This window comes from Malus sylvestris, chromosome 15 (genome assembly GCF_916048215.2).
Source record: "Malus sylvestris chromosome 15, drMalSylv7.2, whole genome shotgun sequence".
In the NCBI taxonomy this organism is placed as follows: domain Eukaryota; kingdom Viridiplantae; phylum Streptophyta; class Magnoliopsida; order Rosales; family Rosaceae; genus Malus; species Malus sylvestris.
Window position 1 is genome coordinate 22,942,925 of NC_062274.1, and position 22,275 is coordinate 22,965,199.

General features: G+C 37.1%; 1 protein-coding gene across 1 annotated transcript; it reads left to right on the forward strand.

Moving 5' to 3' along the window:
- The first annotated feature begins 8,717 nt into the window (after positions 1-8,717).
- Positions 8,718-13,985, forward strand: LOC126605325 (uncharacterized). The gene is made up of 3 exons (XM_050272692.1): positions 8,718-8,828; positions 12,369-12,517; positions 13,083-13,985. The coding sequence occupies exon 3, from the start codon at positions 13,117-13,119 to the stop codon at positions 13,798-13,800; it is 684 nt and encodes a 227-aa protein (XP_050128649.1). The 5' UTR covers positions 8,718-8,828; positions 12,369-12,517; positions 13,083-13,116; the 3' UTR covers positions 13,801-13,985.
- The last annotated feature ends 8,290 nt before the right edge of the window (positions 13,986-22,275 follow it).

Sequence of the window (22,275 nt, forward strand, 5' to 3'; positions counted from 1 at the left end):
ATATGTATTGGTTTGTCACATATATTTCCAAAATAGATATTTTATTTTGACATAAGTGACCCAGGCTATACCATAAATGGAAGAAAAATGTGACGCTTTCAGTGTCACTTATCTATTTCATACGTGACGAATTATATAGGTCACATAATTTATTCTTTTGTGACGCCTTATCTGTCACAATCTCCTAATTTCTTAAATTTAAACCAGTATTAAGTGACGAAAGCAGTGTCACATATACTAATTGTGGCACTTTTAAAATTCGTCACTTATACTTTTCTTGACGCGTCATAGGTGACCCTCGCAGTGATGCTGTAAAAGCGTCACATATTATCAAATGTGACACATTTTTATTTTTTGTGACGAATATTTGTCGTCACATAAGCCCTGTTTTCTTGTAGTGGAAAAACCATATTTTTTCTCTAAAACTCAAAGTTTTCAAGCCATTTTCATTATTTTTCCTTGAATTTTCTGACTACAAATATTGGTGTGCCAGCCATTTGTTTTTTCAGTTTCTTGAAAATTTGGCAGGTGGGACCGTGGGTGTCTCTATAAATTTAGTTGCTGAAGATATCCTGAAGGAGACTTAAATTAAGGGAATAATGGCATTTGGCTAATGTACAAACCAACTTCTTGAGTGACAACTTTCCTAAGTTTGGATCAAATTGTCGCTCAAAAAGTTTGAATATATATGGGGTCTAGTCATAAGTGATGGTCATAATCAGATCATGACTGTAATATTGCCATATCATATATATGCTTGCTTTTCACGAACTAAGAAAATGCATGAGACTTTTGGCAATTGTACTTACGTAGGCCGAATTATATATACGTACAAAAACCGAAGGTTCTTCAAAGACATTATTTAGGTCATTTGCGTGGTGCCATGGTTTTACTATATATTGTCCTATGAGACTCAAGTTTTGTTAGAATAATAGCTCTCCGTTTTATTATTAAAATAGAGCGAGGGAATCGTATAATAAAAATGATATTTTCGCATGCATATGTATATAGGTGTGGTTATGTATTCGATATACATATCATGCATGCATGTCCAAATATGTTACCCTATACATATGGTACGTAGTAGTTTTTACATTTCAGTACCGTCGATCAAATGCTATCAAACATTCTAAATGCGTCTTGTGATTGAACAGCTTCTTACAAACACCCATAACGTATTAACTGAACTTGAACTGCTTGTGCATGGGGAAAGGGATCCTCTCCGGATCCCTTTCTCCTAATCTACCAAGTCCAAGGATCCAGACCGTTGAAATTTGATCAAACGGCTAAAATTATTATAACTTTTAAAGTGGGCCCCCGTTTGTAGTTGTTGGATCAAATTTCAACGGCTTGGATTAGGAGGAAGGGATTTGGAGAGGATCCCTTTCATGTACATGGTATTCTGGGAATGCAACTCAGGACTGGACCAAGTTTCAACATGTTTAAACAAATATATGTACTTAGGAAGAAGATCTGGTCCAGATCTCTCCCATCAAAGGCCTAGGATCAAGTGATCTGGGCTGTTGAAATTTGATATAACGGCTACAATTATTATAACTTTCAGAGAGGCTCCCTATTTGTAGCCGTTGGATCAAATTTCAATGGTCTGAATCACTTGATCTCGGGCCTTTGATGGGAGAGATCCGGACCGGATCATCTTCCATGTACTTATCGGAGAATAGATGGATGTGGAAGTTTGGACCAACCTAAACTCTGTAATACCTTTGTTAAAACAAACAAAACAAAAAAAACAAAAAAAAATTGTAAAACCTTAAATTATCACCAAACCATATAAATGCATTGGTCAAAGAAATTCACTTTTTAATCACCCCTTCATATAAGGTTTAGGGTACTTGGCCTTTGTTCTTTCGTCCTCTTTTACTTCAAGCATCCCACCTGATGACTCAATTTTATATTATATATTTTATCTTAATCTTAGCATGTTTTAGTTAGTATTTTGGTGAAATTTTAATACTTTGGTATATATTCTCAATGTATAACATGCGATTTTCTCTAGAGTATCCAACGGTCGAATTTTGGAGTGATTCCAATTGTAAGATGTTTGTGAGTCTCTCAACTTTTTCGTGTCAAAGTTTCAGGTTTTTCTACCGCACAGTCAATTTATGGCGATGAAATAAAGGTTCAATGCGCAGTGCAGCTAAAGTAACGTTTTTTGGGCTTAATTGGGATTTTTGGTGTCCAAGAAGGTGTCTTTTGATGACGGGCCCTTCTGTGAATGTGTTTGGGACAACTTGAGCTTCACGAAAAGTTATCTTGGGCCTATTTGGAGCTGTCCAGGCTCCAAAACGTGGCTGCTTTCTCTATTGGCAGATTTTCCTTGTCAACAAAGATTATGTTTCTTAGTGTTTTTTTTTTTTTTTTTAAACAAACGATATTATCTACCTCAGGGGTGGGGGAGTGGGCTAAGCCTTAAAATGAGCTAACAATAATATTATGTTTCCTAGTTTATTTCAATTTATTTTGTTTTCTAGTTTTCCTTTTATTTTAAGACCATTTCTAGGAAGGGTTTGATATTCTATGTAGTATAAATAAGGCATTGTGGGCGGCCCTAGTTGTTTTCTCTATGCATTTTTTAGAGAAGAATTTGGTCAAATTTTAGAGATTTTAGACTTTTACATTCAAGGTGTTTTCAATTTTTTTCTATTGGCTAAATAGCCAAAATGGTCCATGAGATTTGCATAACTCATCACTTTGGTCCATAACATTTCAAATTGATAAAAGTGGTCCTTGAGATTGTCCACCATCCATCATTTTGGTCCTTCCGTTAAAAAACTCTGTTAAGTGTCCCGGAACTCTTGGCCGAAAGTTTGGGCAAATTTCAAAGCTTCGTAACTCAATCATTTCTTAATAAAATTCGACCCATAATATATCAAAATGAAGATAGTAAATTGTAGAATAAGATTATACCTATTTGGAAGCCCAATGGTTGCCGGAGATGGTCAAAAAATAGCCTCAAAATTGACTGGTCTGAGGGAAAACTTGAAAACTCGCCGGAAACTGGGTAAACTTTAAACGTTCATAACTTCTTCAATACTCAACGAAATTAAGTGATTCAAACTAAAATCATACTTCTTGACAAGACAAAGAGAATGGTACCTTTTTCGACGGCTAACTCGTTGTGTTTTTTTCCAGAAAACGGCTCGAAAGTGGTTGTCTTGATCTCTAGTTAGCAACTTTTGAGCCGTTTTTTGGCCAAACCACTGCGATTTAGCCATCTAAAAAGATATCATTCTCTTCATTTCGTTGAGAAGTATGATTTTCGTTTTTGAACCACTTGATTTCGTTGAGTATTGAAGAAGTTATGAACGTTTAAAGTTTACCTAGTTTCCGGCGAGTTTTCCAGTTTTCCCTCGGACCAATCAACTTTGAGGCTATTTTTAAGCCATCTATGGCAGCCATTGGGTTTCCAAATACGTATAATCGTATTTTACACTTTCCTATCTTCATTTTGATATATTATAGGTCGAATTTGGTTAAGAAACGATTGAGTTACGAAGCTTTGAAAATTGCCCAAACTTCTGGCCAAGAGCTCCAAGATACTTAACGGAGTTTTTAACGGATGGACCAAAATGATGGATGGTGGACAATCTCAGGGACCACTTTTATCGATTTGAAATGTTAGGGACCAAAGTGATGAGTTATGCAAATCTCATGGACCATTTTGGCTATTTAGCCTTTTCTATTTCAATGAAATTCCCTTTGATTTAATTACGAATATGCATAACTAATCTCTTTTGCTAGGGTGAGGCCACGAGGCTTAGCAAAAATATGTAGTTTCTTTTCATTTGCTAATGATATTATGCATGCAGGTTTTGAATTATCAATCACCAGTTTAAAGTATCTAAGTGTCTTGGTGATTCGTAACCATTAGGATTTTTAGACAAGTAATTTGATGCAATTTTGGTTGGAGGCTAGTCCCTAAAATTGACTAAGACTTCTTATGGTGAATAAGCGTATTTTCACTTAGGAAGAATACCACATCTTAAGGATTGCATAGTTTTTCAAGGGTTTTCACAAAACTTAATGAGTCTTGCATGTTTAGATTTGATCTGAATATCACAGGCAGGTTACATGTTTGATATACGTTCTAGATTAGGGGTCCAATTAGATCATAGTTTTAAGAAAACCTAACCTTCAAAATATGCATGTATAAGTCATAAGTAATTAGGAAAACTACGTAGGATTGTTAATGTAGTGACGGAACCCTAGTGCTTTTACAACTTAATTTCTAAAAATTGTTTTCTTTTCCTTCTCTTTAATATTGCAGATTTTTCTAATTTTTTAAATTAAATTCGTTTTTGCTTATTTAGGTAATAAATTAATCTTTCCAAAACTTTGTTTTTAAATAATTAATTGAGATTTGAAGGACAAACTTGTTAGAGCCGACTATATTACGATTATCTTGATTCTTTGCAAGTATTTTAGGTGTTTTTGTGAAACCCCACCCCCATTATTAATTTATAATTTCATTTTGTCCTTGAAAGTTTATAAAGATGTGCAATTTGGTCCCCTATCCCAATTTAATCCAGGCCCTCCATCTAGATTTCCCTTCTCCCCCACGTTGCCACGTGGCACCACCCTAACTCATCCCATATCTCTCTCTTCTCCTTTCCCGAGTCTCTCCCTCTCAGCTCACTATTCTTTTTCTCAAAGATCTCACTCACCTTTCTTTCTCTCACTCTCGTCTCTCTCACTCTCTCCCGATTGAACCCACGCCGAGGCACCATTGCCACCCCGATGTCGACAACACCACCACCATCACCTCGTGGACTTTCTCCTTTATTCCTCTTGTCTCTGCAAGCTCAGAGACACCCAAAGAACCCCGCGCACCCTCGACTTTCAAAACCCAGAATCCGGCCACCTCCGGTCCCTTTCATGACGAACAAAAGGTACCAAATTACTCATCTCACCTCCTTCTTCAATTTGACACCTAGATTGGAGTCTAGGGTTTAGTTTTGGCGTCGACCAAAGCATGGGAGACTCCGGCCTCCTTTTTTTGGTGAGAGAATGAAACCAGGCCTTTGGGCTATTGTGACTCGGGCCTTAGGCCTGTTAGCCATTAGACCCAAAAACCCAAGCCTTTCAGTTTTTACTTTTATTTTCTTTTCTTTTGAAACCCAAAAACCTTGGGCTGGGCTTTCAAGCCTAGGCCCGTGTCCATGCAATCTAGGGCTTCCAAACCTTTTAGAACCTTGTGAGGGGCAGGCCTTTAGGCTACTTAAATTGGGCCTTCGGCCCATTAACATTAAACCCTAAACCCAGCCCACTTAAAACCCTAGGCCTAAACCCATAGGGCCCTAATCGGCCCAACCCTTTTGGACCCAACCCAGATCCAACTGTAAATTGGTTCAACTTGGTTTGACCCTTTGATTCGGACCCATTGACTTTGACACAGTCAACACTGACAGTTGACATTGACCAGTCAATGTTGACCGTTGACTTTTTGGGTTTCGTCTAAAACCCATCTTAGGCTAATTTCGATGTCATGGACCTGTTTTTGACGTCCGTTTTCCCAAATTAAATCGTTTGAGTATAGTTTATTAATTATATGCTTTATGTGCTTAGGTGAAATTACTAACGGCGATCCCGTTATTCCTATTTCATATGGCTCTACTAAGACGGAGTATATATGAGTGGACCCCTTCTAAAATGCATATTTTATAGTAGAAATGCATACATGAAAAACATGATTTACTTAATACATTTTGTGAACGTTTTATGAGAAATTGATTATCATGCTATACTGAGTTTATTTTGGAATACCATATTTTCTATAAAACCCATGTTCTTGTAGGGTATCTGATGGATGACGATATACTATTTAGAACATGTTTTGACACTTCTTTATAGTATAGATGATGGATGACTTTATATTATGAAGATGATTTTGAGATCTATGTACCTATGTTTGGAAAGTTTATGTTCAATGTTTTGTGTGTATCTAGTGGTTACTATTTCGCCAGGGGCGAGGACATGGTGTTGGCTGTGGGCCGGGAGAAATAATCTCTGGCTTCGGGCTGAGGGACATAGAGTAGGCATTAGGCGCGGAGAAATAATCTCTGACTACGGGCGTAAAGACTTAGAAGCAGGCATTAGGCCGGGAGATATTATTATTTGATACCACTATTTAGCACATTTTATACAAGATATGCTTTATGAGATGTTTTATGGCATGCTAGGGTTTTCAGATAAACCTATCACTTATTATGCTATTAGTTTTCATAAAGCTTTGGGGGTTAGTATGTTGATAATTGTTTTCTTATATATATATATATATTGTTGGTACCATAAATTAGGCCTTGTCTTTGGGCCTCATTACTGAGCCCATAACCCATGTAAGAGAGGAAAAAACCCTTATTCTATAAAAGGGACTCTCCCTCATCCTCATTAAGAAAACAGAGCCTTACATCCAAAAAGCCTCACAACAATAAAGGGCAATACCCTCTCAGCCAAATAGAGACCAAAATGGTAAGGGCTGCATCCATAGAAAGCTCTTTTGCCGATATATTGTAATCCATACATACATACAGTGAAATGGAATCAACATCAGTGTGGACGTAGCCCAAACATTAGAGTGAACCATGATACATCTTTGTGTTCTTGTGCGTTTGTATGATTCAAGGCCGGATTTACGTTGGTCCAAGATCCTCCGGATTTTGTGCATCAACATATATATATATGTATATCAACTTGGTCCACTCATGTTTGTTTTGTGCCCCCTCAAGACCTAGCTACGAGGCATTCCCTTACTGTTGACATCGTGTTATCCTTTCGGCTTTGAATTCATTGTAATTCCACCTTCCGTTTGTATTCTAATTAGAATATGCTCTAAACATGTCATGCATCATCCTTATGAATTCATTGTTGGCAATTGAATATTATTTTGTTATCTTATTATTTCTGTGAAATTTATATGCATATTGTTACATGTTCTCAGCATTTGCATTCATAAATGGCTTGCGTCACCTTCAGGTGTCAGCCAACACGTGACCATCCTGATGTCCCACGGACATCGGGATTGGGGCGTGTCAGTTTTTAACCCTTATTGTGTGTGTGGTAGAATCTCATCAAGAAATTGGCGCCGCTGCTGAAACAAACAAACAAAAAAAATCTCAACCGTCCCTATTAGTTCTTCTTTGTCCTCTTCCATGTGGCCGTCTTCATCTTCTTAGTTACCCAATCCTAAAACTTCCTGCTTTGTCAAACATAACGAACAAAATTATCTTCTATGGCTTCATCAAATGAAATCCCACCTTGTTGGTCATAATCTCTGAAAAATTGATGATGGTTCTTATCCCCTTCCTTCTCCTCTATTTCTTGACCCTTGCAACTGAAGGTATCAAAGCCCCTGAAGTTCCTAATCCTGCCTATGCTACATAGATTTGGTTAGACTAACTATTTGACTGTTGCATCACTAGTGAAATTTCTAAGCCTTTTCTCACCCTTAAGATTGGGTATGACACTGTCAAGGATCTTTGGAACTGCCTTAAGAACACTTTACTCAAAGTTTCATGGCTAGCGAGGGAGTCTCCAATTTTAAGTCTCCAATTTTAAGTAACTTCTCGATCTATCCAAAGGTAGTCAAACTTTGTTCAGTATATGTTAGGGGACTATTAGGTCGAGTTGAACTTAGGTTTTGACGGGTACCCTTTACCTCCACTGGTCCGTTTGAATATCAAGTCCTAGGATACCTCGAAAGAATTAGCATTTCTTAGGAAGTATCTTGGTTAGATTAATGGCTCAAAGATAACGTGATTAGACAAATAATGACTTGCTTAAGCAAAGCGTGACATGGAAGCTAGAAGCTTGTTGGTTTAGCATGATAGAGAACTTTGCATGGTTACATGATGTTTAGGGTTGGCTAATCTGGATTTGTTAGGGTTCTAAGTGAGCTTCTATTGACTAAGGAAGATCAAAGGAAGCTGGGAGGAAACCTTCAGGTTGTAAGAATATGGCTTTCTCTAGGATTCAAGTTTGCTTGCACTTAGGAAGTGATTTCCCTTGCTTGATGCAATACAACCTCGAATTCCTCTCCTTCCTCTCTCTCTCGTTCTGTCACCTCTTTTGCATTCGGCTGAACCTCCGTTATTGTAGGTCAAGGGTCCTTCTTTGTGGGCTTTCTTATAATATTTAGGCTTCTCTATCTTCTACCCTTATAGCTAAGGCTTCTTCCTCTTTTTCCTAGCACAAAGCAAAAGGAATCTTGAAATTTTAGGAATAAGTGAGGATATAATGGAAATGAAATATTCATTCCAATTCCCCCAATAACTCCGAATTCTATTACTACCAAATTGTAGAGAATCCAATTTTTCTGAATGTTCTAGTTGGACTCCAAGATTGTGTGGGTCTCACCAAATTTTTAATTCGCCAATATTTAATAAACACCGAAATATTTTGTAACAAAAACAAATAAGCTTTTATTCTGAATACCCTAGCGTAAACGTGCTATCAGTTGTACACATAAAAAGGTCCAATGCGTATGGGCCGGACTTTTATGAATGCTTTGTAAATAACAGTACGCCCGCAAAACACCCAGAACTTCATGAAGACCCATCGCCATCACATCAGTAAAGCTCAAGGACGAAGCAAAACCGTCGGATTAGGATCTGAACGCAATATCACCGTCGGTTCGAGATCCGGACAGTTTGGTGGGAAATACAACGAACGCATACTTAAAAAAAAATAAATAAATAAATAAACAGCACGCCAGCGTGGAATAAGATAAAAAGGAAAATTTGGGAAAAGGCTGGAATCTTCCACAATCCGCGCGCACACGGAAACACAAACAGGGACGCAGAGGGGAGGAGGTAGGCCTGGCAATTCCTGACACGACCCGATAACCCGACACGACACGACACGAAATTAACAGGTGTTCGGGTCGACACGATAACGAAACGGGTCGTTATCGGGTAACCCGATAAGCACCTGTTAAGATAACGGGTTTGTTCGGGTATACACGTGGGTAACACGATACACGATAAGCAGAATATTAATTTAATAATTTATAACCCTAAAAAAATACTATAATAATTATATATATATATATATATATTAATTTAACAATTTTATACCCCTAAGAACTATAATAATTATATATATATATATATTAAATTAACTATAATAATTATAATAATTATATATACTATAATAATTATACCCAAAATATTAACTTTAATAATTATATATATATATATATTAAATTTTATACCCCTAAAAACTATAATAATTATACATACAAAATAAATAGATTTAAATCTACTTAATAAATAAATATATATATATATACACACACACACCATTGAACTTCATGGGATACGAATTATACGAAACTAATTTCAACGATCCAACCGTCAAACATGTTTGTATATACTTCGAGATCGCATACGCCAAATATTGCAAAAAACAAACATTCAGAAAGCAAGTAACGGGACAAAACTTTTTGACGGTTATAAACGAAAAATCACGATTTAACGGTCATTTTAACTCCGATTTTGATGATTTTTTACAACCACACTCCTTGACCCTATATGAATACAATGATTGAATTCGATCTTCAATTTAAAATATTTACACTAGTGGATACCACAAAATCTTATGTTATACTTAATAAAAGTATGAATAAACTCTTAAGTATTAGTGAATCTATTGTTTTGATGGGATACTCATTCTACAAAACTAGTTTCAATGATCCAACCGTCAAACATGTTTGTATATACTTCGAGATCGCATACGCCAAACATTGCAAAAAACAAACATTCAAAAATCAAGTAATGGGACAAAAGTTTTCGACGGTTATAAACGAAAAATCATGATTTAACGGTTATTTTAACTCCGATTTTGATGATTTTTTACAACTACACTCCTTGATCCTATATGAATACAAGTAATGAATTCGATCTTCAATTTAAAATATTTACACTAGTGGATACCACAAAATCTTATGTTATACTTAATAAAAGTATGAATAAACTATTAAGTATTAGTGAATCTATTGTTTTGATGGGATACTCATTCTACGAAACTAGTTTCAATGATCCAACCGTCAAACATGTTTATATATACTTCGAGATCGCATACGCCAAAAATTGCAAAACAAAAACATTCAGAGATCAAGTAACGGGACAAAACATTTCAACGGTTATAAACGAAAAATCACGATTTAACGGTCATTTTAACTCCGATTTTGATGATTGTTTACAACTACACTCCTTGACCCTATATGAATACAATGATTGAATTCAATCTTCAATTTAAAATATTTACACTAGTGGATACCACAAAATCTTATGTTATACTTAATAAAAGTATGAATAAACTATTAAGTATTAGTGAATCTATTGTTTTGATGGGATACTCATTCTACGAAACTAGTTTCAAAGATCCAACCGTCAAACATGTTTGTATATACTTCGAGATCGCATACGTCAAAAATTACAAAAAACAAAAATTCAGAGATCAATTAACGGGACAAAACTTTTCGACGGTTATAAAAAGAAAAATCACGATTTAACGGTCATTTTAACTCTGATTTTGATGATTTTTTGCAGCTACACTCCTTGACCTTATATGAATACAATGATTGAATTCGATCTTCAATTTAAAATATTTACACTAGTGGATACCACAAAATCTTATATTATACTTAATAAAAGTATGAATAAACTATTAAGTATTAGTGAATCTATTGTTTTGATGGGATACTCATTCTACGAAACTAGTTTCAATGATCCAACCGTCAAACATGTTTATATATACTTCGAGATCGCATACGCCAAAAATTGCAAAAAAAAAACATTCAGAGATCAAGTAACGGGACAAAACATTTCAACGGTTATAAACGAAAAATCACGATTTAACGGTCATTTTAACTCCGATTTTGATGATTGTTTACAACTACACTCCTTGACCCTATATGAATACAATGATTGAATTCGATCTTCAATTTAAAATATTTACACTAGTGGATACCACAAAATCTTATGTTATACTTAATAAAAGTATGAATAAACTCTTAAGTATTAGTGAATCTATTGTTTTGATGGGATACTCATTCTACGAAACTAGTTTCAATGATCCAACCGTCAAACATGTTTATATATACTTCGAGATCGCATACGCCAAAAATTGCAAAAAACAAACATTCAGAGATCAAGTAACGGAACAAAACATTTCAACGGTTATAAACGAAAAATCACGATTTAACGGTCATTTTAACTCCGATTTTGATGATTATTTACAACTACACTCCTTGACCCTATATGAATACAATGATTGAATTCGATCTTCAATTTAAAATATTTACACTAGTGGAAACCACAAAATCTTATGTTATACTTAATAAAAGTATGAATAAACTCTTAAGTATTAGTGAATCTATTGTTTTGATGGGATACTCATTCTACGAAACTAGTTTCAATGATCCAACCGTCAAACATGTTTGTATATATTTCGAGATCGCATACGCCAAAAATTGCAAAAAACAAACATTCAGAGAGCACGTAACGGGACAAAACTTTTTGATGGTTATAAACGAAAAATCACGATTTAACGGTTAATTTAACTCCGATTTTGATGATTTTTTACAACTACACTCCTTGACCTTATATGAATACAATGATTGAATTCGATCTTCAATTTAAAATATTTACACTAGTGGATACCACAAAATCTTATGTTTATACTTAATAAAAGTATGGTATAGTACTATTGTTTTATTTTTTTTCATAATTATTTTGGTAAACTTCTCATAATTTGAATGATTTTTAATGTTTGGTTTTTTCTATGCTTAGTTTATGTAGAAGATAGTTATGACGTGGAAAATCTTACTGAAAACATCATCAACATAACTCTTGAAGGCAATAGATCAAGCAAAAGTTCCAATGCAATTTCATGATGATCGATGTAAATCGAGGATTTTGTAAATTGAGGTTTAAACTTTTGAGAAAGATTTCACAACCTTGAAAACAAAAACTGTTTCATTTTGCATATCCTTGCACATTTAAAATTTGTAATAAATTAGTAGTGTATGTATTATTTTTTTATTAGGCTCTTATTTTCGAGTGTAGATGTAGTACTTAAACGACAAATGTGTTTTAATGTTTTGAAGTAATATTTATGTGGCAATGTGTGGTATGTGCAAATTTAAGAAAAAAAATATATTTTTCTTAACGGGTCATAACGGGTCATAACGGGTCGGGTCACTTTACCCGTTGGGTAAAGTGACACGACCTGTTAAGGACCCGTTAAGATAACGGGTGTGACACGACACGACCCGTTAAGATAACAGGTGTTACACGAAAACGACACGAACACGACTGACACGACCCGTTTGCCAGGCCTAGGAGGAGGGAGAGGGACGATAGAGTTCCTCGGTTGCCTGCTTCTATTAATAGACAAAGACTTTTTATACCCACGAAGCGCTGCATATTTTTCCTCTCTCTCTCTCTTCTCTCTCTCTCTGGCTACGGTTCCCAATCAAATTTCACTCGCCCTAAAGGTAGTTTTAATTCTAATTTAATTTTTTATTCCTTTTTGGTTTTCTGAATATTTTCTAGGGTTGATTGATTAGGGATTTGGATTTGGGATTTTGTAATATATTGAATAATTTGTGCAATATGTTGATAGACTTGCTTAATTGTTTTGATCTCTGTGTTCCTTGTGCTTAATTGTCTTGGTCTGCGTGGTTTATGAGGTCGGTTTGGCTTCGAATTGTTTCCCTGTTCTTATTTTGTTCTAGATTTAATATGTGAATGTTTCTGGGAGTTGTGATTTAATATGTGAATGTTTCTGGGAGTTGTTATCTGCTTTGAGCATTTAGTTTAGAATTTTTATCCCTTGCATAGATTTCTGTTTTTTGTGTGTTGCAGATGGACTAATGTAACTCTTTAATTTAGTTATTGTTGTTTTGATAGTTAGACCAATTGTACCAACAATCTGAATATTTTCTCTGTATTTGAATTCAGCTGTGTGTTTCAGCTGTATCTGAATCTAATTCATGTCTCCAGTATTAATGGATTTCGGTGATTCGTAAAAAATTAGTGATGAGTATGCATGAATTACAGGTGTTTGCGTATTGGAACTGTTGTGGCTACTGAGATGGCAAGTGGTTTTGGGGAGTCAACAAGCGTGCCGCCCCAAAGCACGTCTTGCTCGGGTAACAATGCCAACGATGCAGGAGACTTCGAGTGCAATATTTGCTTCGAATTAGCCCAAGACCCGATCATAACCCTTTGCGGCCACCTCTTTTGCTGGCCTTGCCTCTACAGATGGCTCCACCATCACTCGAATTCCCAAGAGTGCCCGGTTTGCAAAGCCCTCGTACACGACGAGAAGTTAGTTCCTCTTTATGGTAGGGGCAAGACGCAAACTGACCCAAGATCAAAGTCATATCCAGGGATCAACATTCCCAATCGCCCCTCTGCGCAGAGGCCTCAAACTGCCCCTCCTCCTGATACCAATCCTTTTGCCAATTATGGATTTGGATTCATGGGCGGATTTGTACCAATGGCAACTGCAAGGATTGGTAACTTCACGTTGGCGACTGCATTTGGTGGTCTGATACCGTCGTTGCTTAACATTCAGTACCACGGGTTCCCTGATGCTACTGTATATGGAACAACTTCAGGTTTCCCTTATGCGTCATTTAGTTCATTTCACGGGGGCCATGCTCACGGATTCCCTCAGCCGGAAACTCATCAAGCGCAGCCGGGTGATGTTTTGAAGTATCTTTTTTTGTTGCTCGGTGTGTTTGTGATCGTTGCGGTTATTTTCGGTTCTTAAGTTAAACATTGAAACCAACATGGTTGTTTAGTGTTGCTGCTCTTCTTACATGTGTAAATACGTTAGCTGCATTTCTGTTTTTTGAGAGTTTTCCCCCTAGTTTACTACTTCTGGGGTCAATTGTGTTAAATGTTATAAACATCTGCAACGGACACAAGGGTTTCGTAATAAACGGTTTGCACTCACTCTCTGAAATTATTTTAGTTTTTTCTTTTTATTGTATTTTGAAGTTTTGATGGGGAAGGAGGAGAAGCATGAATTATTGAAATGAAAACTACCATGTGATCTGGTTCTGCCGTAATTTGCAAAAATCATCTTCTTCCTGTCTGGTTTTTTGTGCAATGATGAACGGAATATGAAAATAACGACAGGGGACATGGTTACGAGGGACTGTTTGATAATCATTAAAGAGTTAAAAAGTTGATTTTACTGAATTTTTTATAATTATAAGGCCTTGATTCAACTTTCAGTTGGTTCTCATCTTTTTTCTGTACGGAAAATAGGACTTTACTGTTCAAACTCTGGCTCTTCCTTTAGATTATCATCGATTATTGGGAATAAAGTTAAAGAATTTAAACCATAAATCAGAAATTACTTTTCTTCTTTAATATTTATGACTTAAAATTTTAGCATGTGATGATAAAATAATGATTTTACCTAACTTTTTTTTTTCGGTAGCTATTTTTAAAAATAAAATTTATATCGATTGTCTTAATTTATTTTTATGAGCATTTTAGTCTAAAAAATATTTAAATTCTGATAGGTATTTATAAAGTTTAAGTTAAACTTGATTTAAATAATTTTTTACAATTATTTTATACGTTAGATTTAATTTTGAGCTGTCAATTTTATTTTTACAATTAGATTTAATCTCATTTGATCATAACCGTTAAATTATAAGTAAAAAACAAAAAAGTTTTGAAATATGACAGTTTGGTGTGTCAAGAATAATTTAAGTCAGACTTAAACGTGTGGGAATCTAGCCTAGAGATATATTCTCTCCCTAGGGCTTATTTTAGCACATGGTTGGAGATGGTTTGAGAGGTTTTAAAGCTTATATTTTAAGCATTATCCCATGAATTAAAGATGATCTTAGTAGAAACATGGTATTTGCAAATGTCTTGTAACTCAAGTAGTTGTGGGCCTATTTGAAATTATTTCTAGAATTACTACAAAACGCTCTTTGACAGCCAAAAGCAATTATAATTGCGTTTAACATAAAAAATGGAAGAGTATTTTAACTCGTAGAAGTGCTTTATGGAGAAGGCACTTGAATTTTTAATGCAAGTTTTAACATGATTATAATAAAATCCCAAAATGCTTTTAAAAGCATAGACTTTCTGGTGAAGCAATCCTTGCCAAAAGCAAAGCACAACTGTGAAAGCACTTGTCATCAATCTACCCAAAAAAACCACGTTGGTGAATTGGTGTACTGTGATTGTGTAACTACCTAAAGGACTAATCTAATCTAATTAAATATTGCGTGTTGTACTTCCCATTGTCTTGATCATATATCTTCCTTTCCTTTGACTCCCACCCAACTCAATTTTGTTCTGCTAGGCTCAAACTTGTTAGTCTTTGTCTGGTTTGTTTTCATGCTTCAATCCAAGATGGTGCACCAAAATGAACCTTTGGATTTAAGTGTGTTTCTAGAAAATTGTCTACTATACGAACAATGTTTGAACCGTAAATTTGTTGAATTATGTTGATTTTTTAACGATTCATGCAATATTTTGTTTATGTCATGTGTTGTTGGTGTGGTAGAATCTCGTTGTTGTTCACAAGTTGACCAATCATGTGTTGTTGGTGTGGTAGAATCTCGTTGTTGTTCACAAGTTGACCAATGTCAAAGATACTTGTTCCTCCAAATCATTTGAGCTCAAGTAGTAGTTTAGTTAAAGAAAAAGTCCAAATCTCACTAACCATGATCGTAGGAATTTTAAAAGACATGTTTGTAAGCATTATCATGATTCGTTCATGAGTCATAACTTTCCAAACCTTTTCTTCCTAATCTTATAATCGGCAAATAAAATGGGTAGAATTCCAAAGTGGATTATATAATCAAGAGCTCGTTTTGTTCTATTATTTAATAGTTAATTTGAATGTGTTTTTCAAATAACTAAAAACGTTATTCGTAAAAATATTTTTGAAACCAATCATTGGTAAAATCCAAGTGAATCTTGAAAAAAGCACATTAAGGGTTTCCTGCACGAAGTATATATGCATCTTCCAAAAAGCACTTCTTTTGAACCCAAAATCAATTTAACTAAAAGCGGTTTCAATCATTTTAAAAGCACTTCCAAATGAGTTCTAAGGTAGTGCTATCCATACACCATTATACTTCTCGTACACTCCTTTCAATTTTCGACTGTCGGATTGAATCAATTGAAAAAGATCAACAATAACAAAGTCTTTTCCCACTAAGTGGGGTCGGCTATATGAATCCTAAAACGTCATTGCCCTCGGTTCTGTGTCCATTGAAAAAGATCAATGGTAAAAAATTAAAAAGAGTTTGTAGGACCTAAAAATAGGTGTGTGAATAATACTATCTATTATTTAAACTTCATTTCTACTAGTAATGTTATTTGAACACACAAATTGATCTCTATAATGCAAGTGATACACTCAATAGTAGAGTCCATTTATTAAGAACTTTGTTAGCAAGGGGTAGTTTTATAATTATCTGTTTTCAGTTTTTAAAATTTAGATTTTAATTTTGTAAAATTACAAATTAAAATTATAAGAAAATTTCAAGTGTGTTAGTTTTTTTTTGTACATATTTTCTATCATTAGTTTTTTTTTTGTATATATTTTCTATCATCAAACGAGCTGCTAGTATCCAAACCTACTACCTTATGAGGTTCTTACCATTGCTTTTATTTTTTTGTCAAACAATAAATTTAATAGATTATATGTGAGATTAAAGAGTCGATGAAGTTCGAATCCATGCGATAGGGCAAAAACAGCACTCATCTTCACTACCTTGGTAGATGACCACTTGCGCTTCCTACCATTGTTTTAAGGGAACTTTAACGAAAAGCACCCGGTACTGTTCACTTTAACGAAAAACCACATTTTTACACTAAAAAGTCAATCCTGGTACTATTCACTTTACCCTTTATTTTGTCCTTATCATTAAAACTCAAAGTTTTCAAGCCCTTTTCATTAGTTTTCCTTTGTTTTAAAGCGATGTAATCTCACCAAAGGGCAGAGTAAAACTCAACCATCCAGTTTTGCAGGCCTTTAGAAAATGGAGTTAGCGGGGCCCATGAGGAGATGATTGGGCTGATATAAACGGCTGGGATCTCACTGAGTCATTGGGGCTTCCGTCTTTTACGGTAAAAGTAAATCATGGACAACCTAAAGCTATAAAATTTGATACTTCCAGTTACTACTGTTATATTTGCCATGCCAAAAAAAATAAAAACACAAAGAGACAAAGCCGGGGTTCAAGCGACAAGGGACGGCTGATGCATTGGCCATTTCATCTGACTTTTTCGGCCGCCCTTTTTGCCTTCGCCCCACCTCCGGCTGCCCCACCATTTGTGTCGGTGACACTGCCTCCACAGTAATACTCGCACATGCAAATGCAACCCCTCCAAAAACAATATCTTTCAAATTTTCAATCAAAGTATAATTTGAGTACAAGTCAGTGAGCAAAATGTGAACCATATAGCATTTTGTTCTTCAATCAATGAGCAAAATGTGAACCATATAAATTATATTCCATTTTGTTCAACATCTAAGGTGTACTCCTCTCGGTTGAACTAAAAGCTAGATAAATTCAAATTGTTTGATAACAATTTCATCTTTATCTACCTCAGTTAAATACTAAATGTTGGAGCACAATTAGAATGTATACGAATCAATATAACGGTAATAAATGTTATAATGACAACAAACCCAATATAGTAGTCAGAACAAAAACTGTAACAACTTTATTAATGATATAACTAAGTCTGATAGAACAATAAAAACAGACTAATATGTTTAGTAAATACAAATCTTATAACAATATATAATAGTCTAGAATTCTTCTCGGCCCAATGTTGGTGGGCCGAGTTTAGAATTCTTCTCGGCCCAGAGGCCATGTATAGGTGTCGTTGGGGGTTATCTAGCTTATGGGCCGCGCAGTTGAGATTGGCTATCTCATCGGGGAATTGGGGATGCGGATGAGTCCTATCATGAGAAGGAGTTTCGACAGGATCAGGATGCTGGAATTGAATACGGCCTGATAACGAGTTATGTTCAAAGTCCTAGTAGGAGTAGGATTGGCCGAGATAAAGTTGAATCAGGGAAAATAGTTCTAATCTGGGAGTGATTGGGATTCAATACAGGCTAGCTGCTATAAATAGGGAGGGAAGACATCGAAACAAGCCCTTCCAATTCAACACACAAACTGCCCTGCACAAATCCTCGCTCTACGCGAAACCTCTCAACAACCCTGAGATTTTTGTTTTCCTTTTTCGCCAACACATCTTCAGTTTGGATAAACAGCACTGTGAAGGCAACGGGCGAACATCTTCAGTTTGGATAAACAACATTGTTGCCATAGAACCAGCCGACCGTGAAACACCTTCAGTTTGGATAAACAGCACTGCAACATGGTCGATTGGTTATCTATCCAAGTCTCGGTTGAGAAGGGTTTTCGAATCCTTATCGGCAAAGGTCATCTCATTAGCCTCTTCGGCAAAGTGAAGTGTTACGAGTTACTGGGGTTGGCACATCGAACGCCGAGTTGTTTAAGATTGGCTATTCGTAGGTTTTAGAGTTCGGCATTCTAACGGTCGAACCACTTTCACGATCAAGACGTATATTTGTTTTGAGTACTTGTGTCCCTATACTTTGGTGTCGATTCGGCGTGCTTATACTCTTACGAATATAATCACTGTATCCGAATCCGGCACCGACGATTTGTGAACTTTGTAGAACTAGTAGCCTTGTCTTCAGGCTCTAGAACCTGAAGGCCGAAAGTGTTCCTTCCTCGGTCGCAGTCGCAATATTAAGAAGTCAGCCGTGCACCCAACGTAACATCAACAAATTTTACTCCTCGACCGAGCCGGCCGACAAGTTGGCACACCCCGCATACAACCAAATGACATAGTTAGCTTACTAATTACTCGGCCTGCATGCCACGTAGGCTTGGTAAGTTGAACAGACAGTGGGTCACAAAATAAACCGTTTACTTGAAGTGATACAAAGCAATGGTGAGACCCAAACCAGATTGCTTGAACTATTAGTTAGTAAAGTCTTCGAAGAGAAACCTGTTGATCAGGTTCGACAACTTCCACTTAAAGGTAATTCCCTACAGGCCGAAGTAGTATCTACTTGGCCTAAAACAATTGACTTAGAAAAAAGGGGAGGATCAAGTAGTAGGTTAGATGGATTCGACCAGAGAATGGAAGCAACACCCATCGATATTCTTGAGGTCCAGCGGATGATCGATTCGGCCATGAAAAAGGGGCCGAAGTTCCCTAAATTCATCCACCCGTATCCAGCTTATGTGGAAAAGTTTGAATATCTTATAGGTTTCAAGATTCCAAATTTCAGCCTTTTGCTGGAGAATCGTCCTTATCCTTGTTAGAACATGTGGCTCGTTTCACTGCGCAATGCGGAGATGTTAATCAACCTCCCACCTAATTCTGTCCAAAGTTGAGAGGAGTTGGTCGAGAAATTTCACGAATAGTTTTACCGGCCAAGGATGAAAATGTCAGTTTTTTCATTGGCTAGGATGACTCAAGCCTCTGATGAGTCACCTATGGATTATCTTACCAGATTTAAATCGGCTAGGAATTGGTGCCGAGTACCTTTCCCTGAAGTCGAATTTGTTAGGCTTGCTCTGAACGGACTCGACGTGGAGTACAAAAAGAAATTCCTGGCGGCAAACTTTCAGGATATGTATGAATTAGCCCAGCATGTCGAGCAATATGATTATTTGCTCCGAGAAGACAAGATCTCGAAATCCCCATCCCGAGGGACGATTTACAAAAATCCCACAGTCAGCTACATATCGATCGAAGGCGAGGATTCTCAATATGTCAGTGTGGACGCGGCTAAGATAATAATATATATACCATACGTTTGCAAGGCATTCACTCAAATTAATTCCAAGGATGCTAAAACCCGCTCGGCCACTGAAGAGATGGCGAAAACATCGAAAGTTTACACTTTTGATATCACAAAGGTTGAAGCAATTTTTGATCAATTGTTATTAGCAAAGATCATCAAACTTCGGCCAGGGCAAACATTCCCAAGGCCGAAGAACTTAAAGGAAAGACGTATTACAAGTATCATAACTCAACCAAGCATGCCACAAACAATTCATGCCACAAATAATTGTGCCGTATTTTGTGATGATATCCAGAGCTGGATTGACAAAGGCAAGCTAAAGTTTCCTGAAAAACGAATGACGGTTGACACGGATCCATTCCCTTCGGCAACAATTGGCATGGTAGACGCCCATTTGCCCAAGAGCAAAAGGAAAGAGAAGGCCAGGTTTGCCCCAGTACAACACATCCTGAAGAAACATTCCCAGCCACAACTCCAGATCGACCTATTTTCCAATGCGCCACCTACCGAGTTTTCAGGACCGGCCATAGTTGAATCCACGTCAGATTTTAACGAAAAAGAAAATGACGGGCTAATAGTTTTGTGCAGCAGTTGTAAGGCACGCATTGTATTAACCGAACCCAAAGAGAAACTACCTCAGACTCAGACGACGACGTCACGACAACAATCGACGACCACGGTGGCACCTTTAAAGGAACTTAGTGAAGGCCAGCGCCAGAAACTGTTTGATAGGCTCGGCCCCAAGAAACAGATGGACGGCCCTACCTCGGTCTGACGACGCCTTGATTTCGACGCACTGTTTTATAACGAGGATTATTATTCACGTAATTCCAGTAGCTCAAGCTCATCAGCGAATCCAATGTTGGTACAGCTACAATTCTCCTACTGGCATGTATACCGCACTTTCCAAATCTCATAAACATCGATGTTAACGTATATATTGCATGGCTCGACGGTAGGCGGCCCAGATTGTTTCGACCACTAAATGGCAGCTGAAAGAGGCGGTAGGGAACGAAGATGACCTACCAACCCCAACAATCATGGCTGAGTTACAAGGGCAGAAGGAAACCAATCGCGACTTCGAAACTACCATCGAAGGACTCGAGACGCGTATTAAACTCCTCATTCGGCCCAGTCGATACTTAGCCATTTGAAACTAACATGATTCAGTCCCGCTATTATGATGATCATGTCGACTACATTACCCTACAGGGTTTTAATGAAGATAGACGGCTGACTCGGATCTCAGTCCAGAAAGCCATCGAGGTAGGCGCCGAGACTGTCTACCAGGATTCGGCAAGACTCGGCTTGGCCAACTTGATCCTGACCACTGATGATTGACGTCAAATGCGAGAGGTGTCGGGCCGCGGTTTCATCCACTATGGAATGCCTATTGGGCCATTGGTATGTTATTTCCAAGCACCCATATTCGGGCATCAACTTAATTGAATTTTTGGTCAAAGAAGATAACGGCCCGGTACTGTCGTTGGATAAAGTTCAGGCCGTACCAGCCGAACTCAAAGATAGTCAACCTCAAGTTAAGAACCATTTAGAGGAAATAAATCTTAGAACGGTCGACGACCCTCGGCCGTTATTTATTAGTGCACTGTTACCCCCTACCATGAAAATCAAACTCTGTCAATTACTCAACGAGTTTAAAGATTGTTTTGCTTGGAGTTATCATGAGATGCTGGGCCTCGATCGGACCCTTGTTGAATATGAATTATGCATTAAGGCTAGTTGTAAGCCTTTCTGCCTGCCCCCTTGTCGATTCTCGACCGAAGTACAGTTCGGCATAAAAGACGAACTAGTTTGACTTTTAAAAGCTGGGTTTATTCGGACTGCTCGATACGTCGAGTGGCTGGCCAATATCGTTCCGATGTTAAAAAAAATGGTGCCCTACGCATCTGTATCGATTTTCGTAATCTGAACCTGGCAACGCCCAAATACGAGTACCCGATGTCGATTCCCAACTTGCTAATTGACGTCGCAACACATCACGAGATCATATCCTTCATGGATGGGCATGCCGGTTATAACCAGATTTTCATCGCCGAAGCTGATGTCCATAAGAATGCCTTTTGGTGTCCCGGGGCACTTGGCACATATGAATGGGTCATCATGCCCTTCGACCTCAAGAATGCAGGTGCAACATACCAACGACCTATGAACACTATTTTTCATGATTTATTTGGTACCATTGTCGAAGTCTACATCGACGATGTGGTCATTAAATCAGCACGACGGCATACGCATTTGGATGACATCCGTTAGGCATGCATGCGCATGCGCCGGCATAATTTGAAGAAGAATCCCGCCAAATGTGCTTTCGGCGTATACCCAAAAATTGTTTCGACTTCCTCGTACATTACCATGGTATTGAGGTAGACGATAACAAGGTTTGGG

Bases quoted from the DNA above. Each gene is read 5' to 3' on its own strand.
- LOC126605325 (XM_050272692.1), top strand. From the start codon at position 13,117: ATGGCAAGTGGTTTTGGGGAGTCAACAAGCGTGCCGCCCCAAAGCACG.